This window comes from Bison bison, unplaced genomic scaffold (assembly GCF_000754665.1).
Source record: "Bison bison bison isolate TAMUID 2011002044 unplaced genomic scaffold, Bison_UMD1.0 scf7180017864386, whole genome shotgun sequence".
Lineage (NCBI taxonomy): Eukaryota > Metazoa > Chordata > Mammalia > Artiodactyla > Bovidae > Bison > Bison bison.
This window is the reverse complement of record NW_011494958.1, coordinates 1,411,637-1,429,742: the sequence shown is the minus strand read 5'-3', so window position 1 is coordinate 1,429,742 and position 18,106 is coordinate 1,411,637. Positions and strand designations below refer to the sequence as shown.

The 18,106-nt window shown below is 39.6% G+C and overlaps 1 protein-coding gene across 2 annotated transcripts in view; it reads left to right on the top strand.

Moving 5' to 3' along the window:
* Window positions 1-18,106, top strand: part of SLC7A2 (solute carrier family 7 (cationic amino acid transporter, y+ system), member 2) — a 30,205-nt gene that overhangs the window by 4,683 nt on the left and 7,416 nt on the right. Inside the window, exons 3-10 of one of the 2 annotated variants that reach the window (XM_010858371.1) lie at window positions 2,178-2,343; window positions 3,501-3,634; window positions 5,478-5,700; window positions 7,508-7,647; window positions 11,230-11,332; window positions 13,683-13,888; window positions 15,063-15,229; window positions 16,190-16,298. In XM_010858371.1, coding sequence (XP_010856673.1) covers window positions 2,178-2,343; window positions 3,501-3,634; window positions 5,478-5,700; window positions 7,508-7,647; window positions 11,230-11,332; window positions 13,683-13,888; window positions 15,063-15,229; window positions 16,190-16,298 — 1,248 coding nt within the window. Of the gene's footprint in view, window positions 1-2,177; window positions 2,344-3,500; window positions 3,635-5,477; window positions 5,701-7,507; window positions 7,648-7,902; window positions 8,040-11,229; window positions 11,333-13,682; window positions 13,889-15,062; window positions 15,230-16,189; window positions 16,299-18,106 lie in introns of both variants that reach the window. The other variant, XM_010858372.1, reaches the window with a different exon arrangement.

Sequence of the window (18,106 nt, the reverse complement as noted above, 5' to 3'; positions counted from 1 at the left end):
CTTTCAGAATTTTCCACAGTTTATTGTGATCCACACAGTCAAAGGCTTTGGCATAGTCAGTAAAGCAGAAATAGATGTTTTTCTGGAACTCTCTTGCTTTTTCCATGACCCAGCGGATGTTGGCAATTTGATCTCTGGTTCCTGTGCCTTTTCTAAAACCAGCTTGAACATCAGGAAGTTCACAAGTAAATATGTGATTATAAGCCTTTCATCACACTTATTGCCCCAACAGTAAAAACTAAACTTTCTTTGATCCATAATTCATACGTTATACAGGATGGATTAAAGATATTAATAAGATAGATATAATCATGAAAGGACTGGAAGGAAGCAAAGGTGAATGTTTTGGGGTTAACATTTATCTTCCTAGAGGTAGAAACTAAAGAGGAAAAATTTATATTATAAAACTTTCTTACATGTGTTATCAATACTAAGATTAAAATTAAAATTATTACATGATAATTAGGTAGACCACAAGCAGTGTCTGCCATAAAAACTGAATCTTCTTGAATCTCGAATCTTAACAGAGTAAAACAAAACTCAGCAAAACCTTTGTGAAATAGGCTAGCCCATATTTCAAATTAACCACATTATTTTAATATTTGTAATTTGGGAGATACAAAATTGTAGAAATTTAGAACTAGAAGGGAACTTAAAAATTATTTAAGTGCATAATTCAGTTAATTAATGTGGTAAGGGGAGTCCGGCAGGTTATAATCTACTACACATTGCTTGGCTTTGTAAGCAATGTGTAGTAGATCATAACCTGCTGGACTGTTGATTTCCACAATGTGGCCTGTTGATTTCCTCTTCAATGCAGGAACTGCCCATGTGTTTGCCCCTAGCGTGCTTGAATCTAGATAATAAACGGCAATATTATAATGGTCTTTTCCCAAAAAAAGTACATGATAAATTGGGAAAAACATTCTGTATACATGTACAGATGGAGAGCTTATAGCATTATTGTATAAATAAGCTTTATAAATCAATATGAATAAGAATAACCTAATGGTAAAAAATGGACAATTTCAACTGGCCAAACTTTCTGGAAACTGTACTGACAGTATGAACCAAAAGTCTTATATAAAGTGTATACCACTGATATGGTGCTACCTTGTAGAAAATTATTGTAAAGAAATAATTAGAAGGTGTTAAAAGATATTTATAAAAGGATGATTAGGTCAGTACTATTTATAGTTGTAAGAAACTAACAATGACCTGTTTGTAAATATAGGAGTAAAGTATAGTGTATCCATAGAGTAGAAGGGAATGTGGCTGTTAAAAATAAAATTATATATTTGTTGGCATAGAAATGTGTGCATATGTGTGTGCGCAAAATTCTGAAGGGATTACACTTGATCTTTATTTTCTTTCTTTTTTTTTCCTGTGTTTTCGAGTTACTTGAGTCAGAAATTGATTGCCTTTACAATCATAATTTAAAAATAAAACTATTAAAGAGAATTGATTTAATAAAATTTTTGAAATGATAATTGAAGAATTACTTTGTTTAATTTATTCAGTAAGTACGAGGCAGAAAATATGATAGAAAAGAGAAAGAAAATTTTCTTTGAAAATTTTGCAGCCATTAACCTTGAAATCGCTTTTTAAGAATAGCATTTCATTAAAATTAAGTTACTTTACCTCCACTTGGCCCTGCCCACCTGTGAATGATTCCTGAAGTTACTAGCACATCCCCTGCCTGAAACGCTAGGGCTTCCTGGTGGCACTAGTTGCAAAGAACCCACCTGTCAATACAGGAGACGCAGGTTTGATCCCTGGGTCAGGAAGATCCCCTGGAGAATGGCATGGCAACCCACTCCAGTATTCTTGCCTGGAGAATCCCATGGACAAAGGAGGCTGGCGGGCTACAGTCTGTGGGGTTGCAAAGAGTCGAATATGAATGAGGTGACTTAGCATGCCTCTGTACCCACCCATTGGTAATAATACCCAGTTCCTAAATTTATTCAGTTATTGGAGAGTGTGAAATCTCCTGGCTATGAGCACAGTCTGCATTCTGAAATCTTTAGTTCTGTATACACTTAGGTGACTGAGTAAAAACTCTTCATAGAAAGGGAATCCTGGTGAAATAATATCCTAAAACCTGTAACTGTCTCAAACTGCTGTAGCCTTTTCCTAAAGGTGAGGTAAAAATTAAAGCACCCTTTATTTTTACATAGGTCTTTTATCTTTTGGAGTGAAAGAGTCTGCTTGGGTGAATAAAGTCTTCACAGCTGTCAATATCCTGGTGCTTCTCTTTGTTATGGTAGCTGGGTTTGTGAAAGGAAATGTGGCAAACTGGAAGATTAGTGAAGACTTTCTCAAAAATATATCTGCAAGTGCCAGGTAAAATATTTGGGCTTTTTCCCTCCTATTTCGAGTTTAAAAAAAAAAAATTTGCCTGCTCTTGTCTTACGTTACATTTTCCTCTAGAACAACAGTTCTCAAACTTTTTGTTTCAGAGAACTTTGTGAAGGTCTATTCTATTTCAAGACTGTTTTCCCCAGGTTTTACCCAAAGCACAAGTGTGTAGGTATGTTCACCACTGAGCAGCTGTTTGAAGCTGTGAAGCTGCTGATTCTTAACTTCAGGGTTCGCTTTGGGTTTAAGGGAAGAAATGAGAGATCTTAACCATTGGAAGAATGTTTTTTCCCCACCAAGGTTTATCACTTCTAAATAACAATGAGCATTTTGGATCATGCATCCTTTTGTTTTTTCCTTTGGGGACACCATTTGATTCCACTTCAGTCTTTCAACCTTGTAGTAATTTTCATGCCTGATTTTTTTTTTTTTTTGAGGATGTTATTGCATAAGCAGAATTGTCTATACATATCACTTTAAACTTGATCTAAAAAATTAATTTTCAAATGAAAGTTTTCATCCTAAGATTTAAGTATAATATTCCTATGTGTAAATAAGATTACGGAAGTTGTCTATTACATGAAGTGATGTACATGTTTTTATTTACCTATGTTGTTTGTGGCCATTCTAATGAGGCAAAAATTTAGTATCTTCTGATTTTATACAATTTTTAACATGTAATAAAACTTCAGTATTATTTATCAAGATTAGAGGATTTTATTTCACTTTGTCACATCTTATAGTAAACTTTTCAAATGTTCAGTCTGCTCCACTGTCCACCAGAAGAGAAAGTCTCTTGTCCTTATTTCAGATCATAGCCAACACATAGGTGGGATCTCTGTTCTCAGAATCCTGCCTGCCTGTAAGTTCAAGCCAGAGTGGATCTGAGCCTCCTGCTCCTGCTGTTATCAGTCTCCAGTTTGAGAGCTGGCAACTGGTGAGGGAGCCATTGTTGGTAACACCATCACAGCCTCTAGGACTGGGTGAAAAAAATCCCGGTTTACTTTTAGTTTTGTATACATTAGCTTCCAAGAGATGATGAACTCAGTAACCTTCCAAGAATGGAGTTTGAGACAAATCTCTTGAATAAGCAGTTTTCTAGGAAAATGACATTCCAATCTGATTCTTCTCCTCCTCCTCAGGGACCCACCTTCTGAAAATGGAACAAGCGTCTATGGGGCTGGTGGCTTTATGCCTTATGGCTTTGCAGGAACTTTGGCTGGGGCTGCAACCTGCTTTTATGCCTTTGTGGGATTTGACTGCATTGCAACAACTGGTAAGAGCAGAGTCTTGGCCCTGTGTAGAAGGCAAGAGTGTTCCTTGAACCACATGAGTACCCACGGGTGACAACAGAAGGTCAAGAGAAGAGAGTGGAACCTGGGGTAATAAGGGCTTGTTCCAGACCCAGAAGTGGCCCCTGCGGTATGAAAGGAAACTTAATGAAACTCTCTGAGCTTGTTTCCATATTAGTAAAATCAAGAGAGCAGAATCTACCCCTCAGATGTTATGAGGGTTATCTAAGATATAGTATGGGTGTCCCAAGTGGCTCAGTGGTAAAGAATCCACCTGCCAAGCAGGAGACATGGGGTTTGATCCCTGGATCAGTAAGATCCCTTGGAGAAGGAACTGGCAACCCACTCCAGTATTCTTGCCTGGGAAATCTCATGGACAGAGGATCCTGGTGGGTTACAGTCCATGGGGTCCCCAAGATTCAGACACACCTGAGAGACTAAACAATAACAAAACATAATACATTATGAAAAATACTGTGCAAGCTGTCAGCCACTTTATAAATGTTGGTTGTAATCACTGCCTTTAATCTTTGGTCTGGAAGTGCTATCACAATGAGTAACAAATGATGATCATGCTCTTAAACTGTTTCTTCTCTAATAGGACAAAATATATGTGATCGTTCTTTTCTCTTTATTGAGTACAAAAAGTAATCATGTTACAGTCACTCCCTGGTGCTTCTTCTGGGTTCACAGTATTGCAGGGCCTTATAATTGACCATATTTTGGGTATTTCAAATGCCAACTCTTATTAGAAAGATCTCCAAAGTACTATTTTTTTTTGAAACTAAAATTTAATATAAATCAATGCACTGAGTAGAAGTTTGTCTCCATATATATGGGAACCTTCATAATTAAGGGCCTGTAGAATGCCATGTTTAATCTCCACAGATGAATCATTTTCCAAATGGATTAAGACTGCTTTTCTATCTCTAAACATTATGTGGTGCTGGAATAGCATGTTTTTTCTTTCTGGAAGCAGGAAACTGACTTGCAGGATATCTTGCTTTCTCTTCTTGCCTCTGGGCTTTGATCTTTTTATGACAGCTAGGACCCTCAAGAAGAGAGAGAACTTCATGTAGCATAGATGGAGCAAGCTGAGAAAACAGAAAGGACAGAAGCTGAGTAGAATTACTATGAAGCAGAAGAAGAATTCATGTTTTACCTATTCATGTTTTGTTTGTTAAAAAAAAATCTTTATTTTGTATTGAAGTATAGCTGATTAATAAAGTTGTGATAAAAAAACAACATTGTGATAATTTCAGGGGCACAGCCGAGGGACTTAGCCATACATATCCACATATGCATTCTCCGCACACTCTCCTCCCACCCAGGCTGCCACGTAACACTGAGCAGAGTTCTCTGTGGTATGCAGTGTGTCCCTGTTGGTTATCCATTTTAAATATAGCAGTGTGTACATGTCCATCCCAGGCTCCCTAACTATCCCTGCCCCTGACCCTTCTCCCCTGGCAACCATAAGTTTTTTCTCTAAGCCTGTAAGTCTGTTTCCGGTTTTGTAAATAGTTCATTTGTCACATTTCTTTTTAGATTCTGTGTATAAGGGATGGCATGTGCTATTTCTCCTTCTCTGTCTGATTTACTTCACTCAGTATGAAAATCTCTAGGTCCATCCATGTTACTACAAGTGGCATTATGTCACTGTTTTTAATACTAAGTAATATTCCATTGTGTATGTATATCACATCTTTTTATCCATTCCTCTGTTGATGGACGTTTAGGTTGCTTCCGTGTCTTGGCTCTTGTAAACAGCACTGCAATAAACTAGTTGTGTTTTATTAAATATGCAATCTTTTGTTTATGTCTCCTTAGGTGAGGAAGTCCGGAATCCTCAGAAAGCTATTCCTATTGGAATTGTGACTTCTCTGCTCGTTTGCTTTATGGCCTATTTTGGGGTCTCGGCAGCTTTAACACTGATGATGCCGTACTACCTCCTGGATGAGAAAAGCCCACTTCCTGTGGCCTTCGAGTACGTTGGATGGGGGCCAGCCAAATACGTCGTTGCAGCGGGCTCCCTCTGTGCTTTGTCAACGAGGTACGTCGCGCTGTCTTTGGGGCAGGGCTGTGTGGGTTACTGCAGAGGTAGCTGGTGTCCACAGAATTGCTTTTGTATGTTTTAAAAACAATCCTCTTAGAAACATATCATACAACTATATTCTCTGAATTGTTCACCCAGAATTGCTGTATCGAAATCTTAAGTGATAAAATCTTTTCTCCCTGAGCTGTTAAAAGTCAGTTTTTCAAGATAATGATGGTCCAAGCTTCCAAGGATCTATATGGCATTTATGCACATTTATATATTTCATACATATTTGCATATGTATGTATTGTAAAACTTATTGTAAAACTTGACAGTACTTATACTAGTATGTTTCCCTGCTGGCTTTGGTGTTACTTGTAGTGCTGCAGACAACTGAGACCTTATGTGCAGACTTGACAGTTTCTGCTGTTTTTTTAAAATAGTATCAAGTCTGTGTGAGTGAAAACTATATGCTGTGGCATTGTTAAGTGTAAGGTGCTTTTTGTTATGAAACATTGAAACTTTTTGTCTTAGCACTGATCAGAGTGAACTTGGTCTAGAAATAGAAATTACTGTTCTCAAGTTAATGGTGGAGATTTGTATACATCTGTGTCATAAGAATAGTTGAATCTCAGGTATTCAGATTTTCAGTAGCTGCTTATATTAATATTTTATAATTCATTTCTCAAGTTTCCTGAGCTACTCATATTTTAACTTAACATGATCATATTTCACTTGAGTGCTGTACTGTAGAGCACTGTTACAAAGAGAAAATTAATCTCTGCTTGATTACTAATTTTTTGAAGTGAAATTTTTCTAAAATTTCAAAAATAAATTTTAAAAATTAAAAAAAAATTAAATTGAAAAAATTTAAATTGAAAAAATAAATCTTTTTGTATAATTAATCAGCCTAGCTCTTTTATCCCCCTTCAAAATCCCTTTTGTTTTTTTGTATTAAGCAGCAATTACAAGTTACCTCTTGGATCCTCAGCCATCTGATAATATTAAGGTTTATTCTGAATAGTTTTAAAAATCTGAACTGTAAAGATACTTTGTACCATAGTTTTAAAAGAGAGAAGGCAAAGATTTATTTGTGGCCAAGCTCAACCACGCTTTATTAAAAGATAAAGGAGATGGAGTTTAAAAAGTGTATTTTACTTATTTTCTCTTAAATTGTAAATTTTTTTACAACTTAATCATGTATGGAATGATGCAGTCAGTAAACACACAAGTAATTCAAAACAGCTAAAGCAAAAATCATTTTCTTAAACTTCACTCTTACTGATGTTTAATTCAGGCTACTTCTATGTACCAAATTTACAGTGAGTTCATCTTTTTTCCTTTTTCTATCTTGATTATCTCATGCTGAGAATTATTTCAAATTTGATCAAAAAATAATGGTAAAATAATGTAAAAATGTGTAATTATTGAATAAATGAAGTGACTAGATACTATGAAATGAAATTACTTAATCTGTTCTATAATTATATGTCAATTTATAAATTTTCTAAGTTAAAAATGTCTTAATGACATGATTTTTTTTTTAAGTCTTAATTACTTAGTTTTAATTCAGTAGTAATCATGGGCCTGCACAAATTCTTTGCAGCATTGTTTTTAGTCTGATAATTGTGCTGAGCAGATTATCTCTGAGAGTATAATGAATTGCACCATGGTTAATATTTTTAAATACCCAATCATATTACATTTAAAAAATAACAAATAGCTGTGATGCTGAGTTTTATACAATGACTTAATTGCAGCTCTGTGATGTAATCTTGCATGAATGTGTTTGCCATACTGCATGTGTTTGCTTTTTATTCAGTCTTCTTGGATCCATTTTCCCAATGCCTCGTGTAATCTATGCTATGGCGGAGGATGGGTTGCTTTTCAAATGTCTAGCTCAAATCAATTCCAAAACGAAGACACCAATAATTGCTACTTTATCATCGGGTGCAGTGGCAGGTGAGAGAGAGTTGACTTTTATTAAGTAAAGGGGGATCTTTTTTCATCAAGGATTCTGGGAAAAAATGGAAAATTAGGTGGTTTTCTATTTTGACATGTATAAATATCAATAACTTTTCAGTGAATGTTTCCTATTTTGAACCTCTTTTTGGTATAGGTTCTGTACTTTAGTGTGTCCAGTCTTTACCTGTATAGACTCGTCTAGACTAATACTTGTAATAACTCACTTGTGGATTATGGATTTTTCTGTTCTAGTCTTCTGGGTTCCATGTTTCCTTTACCCCGAATTCTGTTTGCCATGGCCCGGGATGGCTTACTGTTTAGATTTCTTGCCAGAGTGAGTAAGAGGCAGTCACCGGTAGCTGCCACACTGACCGCAGGGGTCATTTCTGGTAAGCTCTACAATCATAGGGTTCTTCAGCATTAGGCTTGAGCGTTTATGCTCATGCATGGACTTATACAGTGGGTCTGCTTGCTGTGCATGTAAGTTGAAAACAAAATCACTGATAAATGAGGGTATGAACATTGGGATCACATCTGCAAATGGTGGTGGCAGTGGTCTACTGAAATTTGTAACTGACCCTTTGAGATTTGGTACCGTTTTGTTACCTTAACCTTTGGCGCTTCTAACAAATGTGCAAAGGGTTACAGTGGTTCCTTATCATGTATCAAGTATTCAGTGCTTTTCAGATCTATGAAACAAGCACATAAAATTGTATTATCAACACACAAAACGTTAATTAAAGAATGATTACTTAATCCTTGAATTGTTAATTAAAAATGATTCAATATTTTGTTTGTTATCCAGGATATAAGTTGAATATTGCTAAATGGTCATAGGATTTTTGAAAAGCTAAAGTTTACCCATTCTTAATTAAATATAAGAAATATCAAAGATAATTTATACTTGGCCATTGTTATTACTGCCCTCAGTATGGTGGCTAACCCCACTTCCTGGGCCCATCATAGTTCTCCAAGAGTTACTAATACCTATATTATCATAAACCCCATCAGGAATCTATTTTTCCTTTCAAGAGCTTTGATATTACGTCATGTTTTCAAAAAAACAACTCCAGATGCCTACCATTTGGCATGTCATAATATCCATCAAAATGCTTTTGTCCAGATTCTATTCCACATGAAAAGTTGCAGAGAATTTGCAGATTGAGAGAATGGCCTTAAAGGTGGTGTTGTATAGAGCAAGAGAAGGACTGTACCAAGCTTTAGAGAGAAAATGGTAAACACTCTTAGTAGTATAAATTCAGACCAAAGATGATAATTTTGTCGAGGCTCTGAATTGTTGGGAAATTAGATTACAGAATACTAATGCTTAATTATGTATGAAATAGGATTCTTTCAGAATCTAAGTATTTTCCTAAATAACTGCACTTTATAAAATGTTTTCTAATAAACTTGTCCTTTTATTAAGATGTATGGTGGGAAGTCAAAACACTTATTTTCTCAGTGCTTAAGATTTCTGCCCCCATAAAATGAAGTTTTCACTAGACGATGTAAGGCCCACTTTATGATTAAATATGCATTATGATATTAATGAAAGTTCATAAATCTTGACAAAAGATAACATAGTTTATTTACTCCATAAAAGCTTTTATTTTTTCCTATAAAATCTTGCCCATTAATTCTCTATTATATATTCAGAAATTTTAAAAATTTACCCTTCTTCCTTTAGGAGGAATTTAATTTGACAGCATAATAAGATATTGAAATTAATAATTACAAGAAGATAATTATAGCATTTTTAATGCACTAAAACATTACATTTTTGCTATTTTGTAGTCTCACCTCTTGCTTGTTTTTAACTTAGATCAGAGAGCTTGTATGGATAATTTATCATTTTCTTCTGTTTTGGCTTCCTAAAACAGGTTATCTGTGATCCTTACAAGACATTAAAATTGTAATCTAATGTATAGCTATACTAGCAATGGAGATTTTTCAAAATAAGGCATGGAATGTATTTAAAGAAACAGTGTGGGACTTGCCTGGCAGTCCAGTGGTTCAGACTTCGTCTTCCAATCCAGGGAGCACGGGCTTGATCCCCGGTCAGGGAGCTAAGATCCCATATACCTCAGGGCCGAAACACCAAAACATAACGTGGAAGCAATATTAGTGAAGTCGCTCAGTCGTGTCCGACTCTTTGCAACCCCGTGGACTGTAGCCTATCAGGCTCCTCCGTCCATGGGATTTTCCAGGCAAGAGTGCTGGAGTGGATTTCCATTTCCTTCTCCAGGGGATCTTCCTGACCCAGGGATTGAACCTGGGTCTCCCACATTGCAGGCAGATGCTTTACCGTCTGAGCCACCAGGGAAGCAATATTGTAACACATTCAATAAAGACTTTTTAAATGGTCCACATAAAATATAAAAATAAAAAAAAGGAAAAAAATAATGTGCTATTTTAGACAGGCCACGGCCATATTGGTTTAGCTGGAGCCTTCTTCTATCTGTGGTGCAGGAGACCTGGGTTGGATCCCTGGGTTGCAGATCCCTGGAGAAGGGCATGGCAACCCACTCCAGTATTCTTGCCTGGAGAATCCCATGGACAGAGGAGCCTGTTGGGCTATAGTCCATGGTGTCCAAAGAGTCAGACACGACTGAGTGACTAACACGCACACATACCACTTCTACCCAGTGGTTGTAACCTTGCTAAGTTAGCCTGTCTGTTAAAAAAGAGTAATGACCCTATTAGGTTAAACCATGTGAAACTGCTGGGGTTTTATTAAAAACAGTCAAATGCTGATCTATAAAGCTGAACCTAAATGATTGCCCCTGTCTCATAGGACTATTGAATTGAAGATAAATTGAGATCATAAAGATAGAAAGCTTGCTGAGATGTCTGGAGTGCCACATGAGTGGGGTGTGGTGTTCTCTACTTATTATGATAAGGACAACTATTTGGTAAATTCCAGTTAATATCGTCACTATTTTAATGGTTCACCGGAGAAAAAAATTGCAAGCTGCAAGTTAACTATTCAACTATGTGAAGTATACTTTGCCTCTTAACATTATTAGGGCTTGGAGGTAGCCCCAAATAGTTTAAATTTAGTCAGAGTGTGTGGTTTTAATCAGGATAGAATTTATATTCTATCTGAAGCATAATTTAATTGGACCTCATCCTGTCTAAGATATAACTCAGAATGCAGATGGAAATTAAAATGATTATGTAACATCTATAATGAAAGCTCTTCCATTTGAATTCTTTTATTTTTATTTTTTAAAGGAGCCTGCCAGTATTTCCTGGCAGTGTTTTTTCTCCTGAAACATCAAAGGCAAATATTCTGTCATACAGTATTTTCACTCTTTGTCAGGCCAATATTTTTTAAGTAATCAAAGTAGATGTATTTTGTACTTGATAGATCGCTGAGGGGTTTTTAAGTTTTATTAGCAGTGTGTATGACCTAAGGAACATCTTACTAACTATAAGAAACACACTTTCTAAGCTATACTTGACTTATCATTGGCAATAAAACAAAAAATTTCCCATCACTTATCTCTGACTTGGCATCAGCTGTCTGGAATTTTCTCATGGGCTCTCTTCTTTACCCCTCTTTCCTTTCCCCAATAGCTGTGATGGCGTTCCTTTTCGACCTGAAGGCCCTTGTGGACATGATGTCCATTGGGACACTTCTGGCATACTCTCTGGTCGCGGCCTGTGTTCTCATCCTCAGGTGAGTTGTCCTTCTTGCCAACTGAAGGTTCTGAAGGGTGTGTGTCAGTTGAGGCCCGGGAAAGAAAGACAGTTAGGGCTCACTGGCCTTGTTTTCGTGGAGTTCGCTGTCTCAGAAGTGAGAGGCCATGGGCACACAAACGTGAATACGAAGCATATTTAGCATACTTGGTCCTTAAGCGAACAAATACAGTTGGTAATTATCAATAGGTTGGCCTAATCTATGTGAACAACAAATTCTCATAATGTATAAAAACACTTCAGAATACTGTATTTTTAGTCCTAGTGATTCAGCTGCTAAGCTCTTAGGCTAAAGATTTAATCTTTATATGTATGGCCGAGTCCCTTTGCTGTTCGCCTGAAACTATCAGAACATTGTTAACTGGCTGTGCTGGTGCTCAGTCACTAAGTCGTGTCCAACTCTTTGGGATCCCATGGACTATAACCCTCCAGATTCTGCTATCCATGGGATATTCCAGGCAAGAATACTGGACTGGGTTGCCATATCCTCCTCCAGGGAATATTCCTGATCCACATCTCCTGCATCAGCAGGCGGACTCTTTTACCACTGACCCACCTGGGAAGCCCTAACCGGCTCTGCCCCAATATAATATAGTGATAGTGAAGTTGCTCAGTCATGTGTAACTCTTGGCAACCCCACGGACTGTAGCCCACCAGGCTCCTCCGTCCATGGGATTTTCCAGGCAAGAGTACTGGAGTGGGGTGCCATTTTCTTCTCCAGAGGATCTTCCCAACCCAGGGATCAAACCTGGATCTCCTGCATTACATGCAGATTCTTTACCGAGCTCCTAGGGAAGCCCCCCAATATAAAATAAAAAGATTTAATCAAAGAAGTACATACAGATATATGCAAAGGATGTTCATGGAAAAGGTAATTTATGATAGTGAAAAAATTGAACTAAGTGAATATCAATAGTATATCAATCAGTTCAGTTGTCTCTCAGTCGTGTCCGACTCTTTGCAGCCCCACGGACTGCGGCACGCCAGGCTTCCCTGTCAATAGTATTAAACAATAAGGTCCTACTGTAGAGCACAGGAAACCATATTCAGTATCCCATAATAAACCATAATGGAAAAGCATATGAAAAAGGATATATATACACATACATAAACTGAAACACTTTGCTGTACACCAAAAACTAACACAGCATTATAAATCAACTATACTTCAGTTAAAAAAAATAGAATAGTTACATAAGAGTACAGTAGACTGTTCTACAGCAAATAAAATTATATTTAATTATATGGAGAGATATATCAGTTTCTGGATGCAAAGCTATATGTAGCATCTGAATTTATTTAACTAACGTACATTTGCACACAAAAAATGATTTTTGCAAATATATACACATATTTGCATTTTTAACTGGCTGAATTTGTAATAAAATGCTAACAGTGATTCACACTGAATGTTATGGATTATTTTAATTTTCTTCATGCTTTTGTGCATTTTTTCACAGTGAGCATATTTCTTCTTTAGTTGGGGGACAAATATTACTTTTAAGTTTAAGCAAAAGCTTCTCAGAAGATCCCACTGGGGAGACCAGGGCAGATGTTGGGAGCTAAAGCAGACTGATATCTTGATACCAGCCAAAGAGGAAGAGGATCTGTAATAAAGGAGAATGGGTAGGAGGTGGCTGATGAGGGAGAGGAAACCAGGGAGGCAGGCTGCAGTGAGACCTTCCAGTACCAAACTGAAGGCTGCATATTATATTACCCTGTGCGTGCATGTGTGCTAAGTCGCTTCAGTCGTGTCTGACTGTTTGTGACCCTATGGACTGTAGCCCACCAGGCTCCTCTGTCCATGGGATTCTACAGGCAAGCATACTGGAGTGGATTGCCGTGCCCTCCTCCAGGGGATCTTCCTGACCCAGGGATCGGAGCTGCGTCTCCTGCGGCTCCTACATTGCAATTGGACTCTCTACTGCTGAGCCACAGGGGAAGCCCATCTTACCCTGTAGCTGATATTTAACCAGGGTTTCTGTTTACAGGGTTGCTGTTTTCATGAACGGCATCTCCTTTGAACATAGATAATTCCAGAGTAATCATTTATCATCACAGGTGCCACACTTTAAAATGTAACTCTCTTCAGCATCTAATATATATAACTTTCTAATCAAGTGGCAATCAGGAAATTCTGAGTTGCTGCAGGTATTTTGCTGAGCACGTGTGTGACTTGGCTCAGCAACCCTGAGGCTGCAGCCACAAGACGTGTGCATTTACTGCACCAGCCGTGAATGGAAATGTCTCCATTAGAGTTTTAGGTGCTTGTTTCATTTGGACCAAGTGTTTGTTTGAGAATAAAGACACACACTTTTACTTGGGAATAGGTACCAGCCCGGCTTATCTTACGAGCAACCCAAGTACTGTTCTGAGAAAGAAGCTCTGGGATCGTGCGCCAACAGAACCTCCAAAAGCAAGTCTCAGGTCACCATGCTGCCAGGACAGGGCTTCAGCCTGCGAACCCTCTTCAACCCCTCGCTTCTGCCTACAAAACAGTCTGCTTCTCTCGTCAGCTTTCTGGTAGGATTCCTGGGTAAGTTCCCTTCACTGTATACCTTATGAAGACCCAGTGGGTGTGTGTGGGTGGAGCAGGATGATGTGAAAGAGGATGAAAGAATATGTTAGCACTGCTCTCAGTCCTGAAATGTTCACCTAGGGGTCACTGGTCATTGAGATCTTCCTTATGTTAGCAGGATAAATCGATGGTATATTGGTAATTGAAGAAGAAAGGAAGAAATTCCCTCAGGCAGGGGTCCCCAGCCTCTGGGATCTAATGCCTGATGATCCGAGGGGGAGCTAATGTAATAATAATAGAGATAAAGTGCACAGTAACTGTAATACACTTGAATCATCCGCAAACCATCCCCTACCATCCATGGAAAAATTGTCTTCAGTGAAACTGGTCTCTGATGCTAGAAAGGTTGGGAACTGCTGCCCTGAGGTGAGAGTGCAGAAGTACAGAATTGGTCCATTTTGTGAGCCTTGAGGGTTCTTCCTGTGGGACGCGAAGTACACCTGCCCGAAACTGAACTGGGACCCAGGGAGCGTGGGAGGCCATACTGCAGATCCTGCTCGCTCACCCACAGTTACATAATCAAGCGTATTTTCAGCAACATTTATTGATGTGCCAGGAACCCTGCTGGGTACTTGGGATGTCAGGAAAGATGGTCCTTCCTCTCACTGGACAGCCTCATTGGTGGCGAGCTAAGGGCAGTACAAGTTTCTCTGAGAGCACATGGGAGGGACCCCTAATTCAGACTTGATGATCAGAGATCGTCTGGGTAGGCAGTGATGCCACTCTCTGAAATAGGAAGAAAAGGTGCAGATCATGTATTATTTGTTTACATGAACAGTGTTTACAACAGCTGAACACAAACAGACTTGTTTTCCCCATTGGAAAAAAAGGGCACTAGCCACCCTGGACAACATTCCATCAGTCCAAGTGATCTCATCTGAGACTGGCAGGAAGGCAGGATGGTAGAGTCCAGAGGGGAGACTGACTCCTAAGGAGGAGACAGTCATGAGTAAGCGAAGCGGGATTCTTAAGTCATGGAAATCAGGCATTTCTTTCCAAAATAGAAATGAAGAATCTTAGTATTTGGCAGAGTAGATATATAAAGAACTTGCTATCAAAATAGACTTTGAATGAAGGGGTCTGAGTGAAGGTCACGTGCTGGTTTTGTTTCACGAGCATGTCATCTCCGCAGCATTCCTCATCCTGGGCCTGAGTGTTCTGACCACGCACAGCGTCCACACCATCGCCAGACTGGAGGCATGGAGCCTGGCTCTCCTGGTGCTGTTTCTTGCTCTCTGTGTTGCCATCGTGCTTATCATCTGGAGGCAGCCCCAGAATCAGCAGAAAGTAGCCTTTATGGTATGTGTCATGAGGATTCATGATCCTAAATATTATGCATGTTTTCTCTTGTATGTTGGTTTTTGTGATTTGTTTCTTTTTAAAAAAACAAACACACTTTTATGGTGTTAACCAGTGAACAACGGTCCTTTGGGATGTTCCTTTTTGTCTTAAGTGTTCTTTTCAAAAACTTGAATGTGTTCCTAGTACATTATTCTATGTAATAGTAAACAAATTTCTTGTTCAATACTCTAAAACATCAGAAAAATAACTAGAGTATTTTAGAAATTCAGGAAGGTCCCCACACCCAAAGCCCTTCCACTGTGAAGTGAAGTTATTCTGTCCATTTGAACTAAGAGCAGAATTTAGCTTGAAGAGGGCTTCCTGGAAGAATCCCCCTGAGATCCCAAGAGTGGTCAGAGTTCCAGTGGCATGCCTTCTTGATATCAGAATGAAACCACTAAACCCTAAACTAAGCCCTGAAACCTACTGCATCTTGGTGATAACGCAGGTGTTACACAGCGGCTGGATAACCCTCTGTAGCTTTGGGCTGCAGTAAACAGTGGGAAATACAGGGCTCCTTTTAGTAGTCTCTAGACGTTGTTGTTTAGTCACTAAGTCATGTCTGACTCTTTTGCAACCCCATGGACTGTAGCCCGCTGGGCTCCTCTGTCCATGGAATTCTCTAGGCAAGAATACTGGAGTGGGTTGCCATTCCCTTTTCCAGGGGAGTCTTCCCAACCCAGGGATCGAGCCCAGGTCTCCCACATTAAGGTGGATTCTTTACCATTGAGCCACCTGGGAAGCCCATTCTCTAGATAAGTGGTTTTTGTTCAAGCTGTTCTTTTTGTGAGAATATAATCACACTGACACACTGTGACAGTATCTATGTATGTCAAATTAGTTGCCACCATGTCAAAACAATTTGAGGAATGTGTTTTAAAATTTGAGTGTATTTAAGAAGATACTTTCCCTCCTTAGGTTCCATTCTTACCGTTCCTGCCAGCCTTCAGCATCCTGGTGAACATTTACCTAATGGTACAGTTGAGTGCAGACACCTGGATCCGATTTAGCGTCTGGATGGCGCTTGGTGGGTCTTCTCCTGTTTCACTTTCTGAACATGGGCTCTCTCTTTCCCATGTCGTGTGCTGTTCCAGAGAAATGCGCCCCACCCCCTCCCTAGAAACAAAAGCTTTTTTTGGTTTCCTCCTTTCCAAGTTTTAGAATACCTGAATGCCTACATTTCCAGATGTTTTCCAGATACCTTTTTAAAATTCAATTGCTACAGTAACCCTGTAAAACTCTGTAGATCCTATTTTTTCTAACTTCTTGAGTAAAAAAAATGAAGCCCCCCTCACCAAAAATCAAGGGGTCTAATTTGCAAATGGCACCCCTAAAGTCTGATTACAGAGCCAGTTCCTTCCAGAGCACCATTGAATTTCTGGCAACATTTTGAATGAGCTAATTGCAAGAAATTTCTTTTCCCATACCTAAATGTCTTTTATTAGACCCTTGGGGTGGAATTTGACCTTACATACTGTGAGTGAGCTGATTTACATCTGCACTGCGTCGGTTTTCATCATGACTTCTTCAGTGTCTTGTGTGAAAGCTGACTTGTAAATTCAGAGTTTAATTGTCATAACTGGTGGCCTGAGGAGTTTGAGAGTTTGTGCCTTTTGATGGTCCTCCCAGTGGCATAATGAGTCTCACTCACTTGGGTGTGTGTGTGTGTGTGTGTGTGTGTGTGTTTGCTTTGGCTATAAATTAACTTCATTTAAGTCTCAAGCCACCAACCCCCTTGAGCCAATGGGAGGTTTAACCTAGTCGGTTCTCCCCTCCCCCCACAGCCGCACTAGTTTTGCCCATTTTGGGGGGAGATCTGACACGGTGCCAAGAAATTGGGGTGGATCAAAGGTTATCCATCCACACAGGTTGCACTGGGGCATTCTGTCCCTGCGGCCGCTCCTGGTAGGCAGCTCTGTCTTATCAGGGCCAGGATCCTGATGGGAGCCCCCGGTGACTTGGCTGTGCCCTCCGGAATGAACCACAGAGTCATTCCTTTGGGGTCTCGCCACCTCCCCTGGGGCTGCCAGGAAGCCGAGCCCAAACCCCGGGGCACAGGAAGCAGAACTCCTTCCCTTCCTCAGAGCCCAGAAGACTGTACTCTGGCGGAGAGCTTCCCCACGCTCCTGCCTTTCCGCGAACCACTGCCTCTTTCCTCAGCTGTAGCCCCCTGAAGCTCAGTCGTGTGCTTATCCGTGGTGAAGAGTGGGAACCGCAGAACCAGACTCCCCTGTTTCAGTCCTCCCCTGCTGTTTGTTAGCCGTGTCACCTGGGTCATATTCCACCCCTGCTTCTAAGTGCCTCAGTTTCTTTGTGAAATGGTGGCATCGCCACCTTTATTTGAGGACAGAAAGGCTAGCTCACCAAACCTCTAAGGACATGAGAGGAAATAGAATCCGTTCTAACAACTGCACATGCCAGAATACGCATTGGTGGGCTGCTTCCCATGGTTTACATGGGAAAATTACAATGCCTTTCACATCAACCCAAAACTCTCAATCAACTTTTAAAATTATAGCTAAAACACAGCAAAAATGCCTACATATCCTGTGAGAATACTGAAAATCTTCCCCCCTGACCCTCAGTCAGTGTGGTGGTTAATAAACAGTTGCTTTGCACGTAGTTATTCATGCTCTCCTGGTGGCAGTAACGTGTGTAAGGCACACCCATGGCACACAGGGTGTGCGCCTGTGTTGTCACTTTGGTCAGGTCCAACTCTTTGCAGCCCTGTGGCCTATAGCCCACCAGGCCCCTCTGCCCATGGGCTTCTCCAGGTGAGAATACTGGAGTGGGTTGCCATGCCCTCCTCCAGGGGATCTTCCCAACCCAGGGATC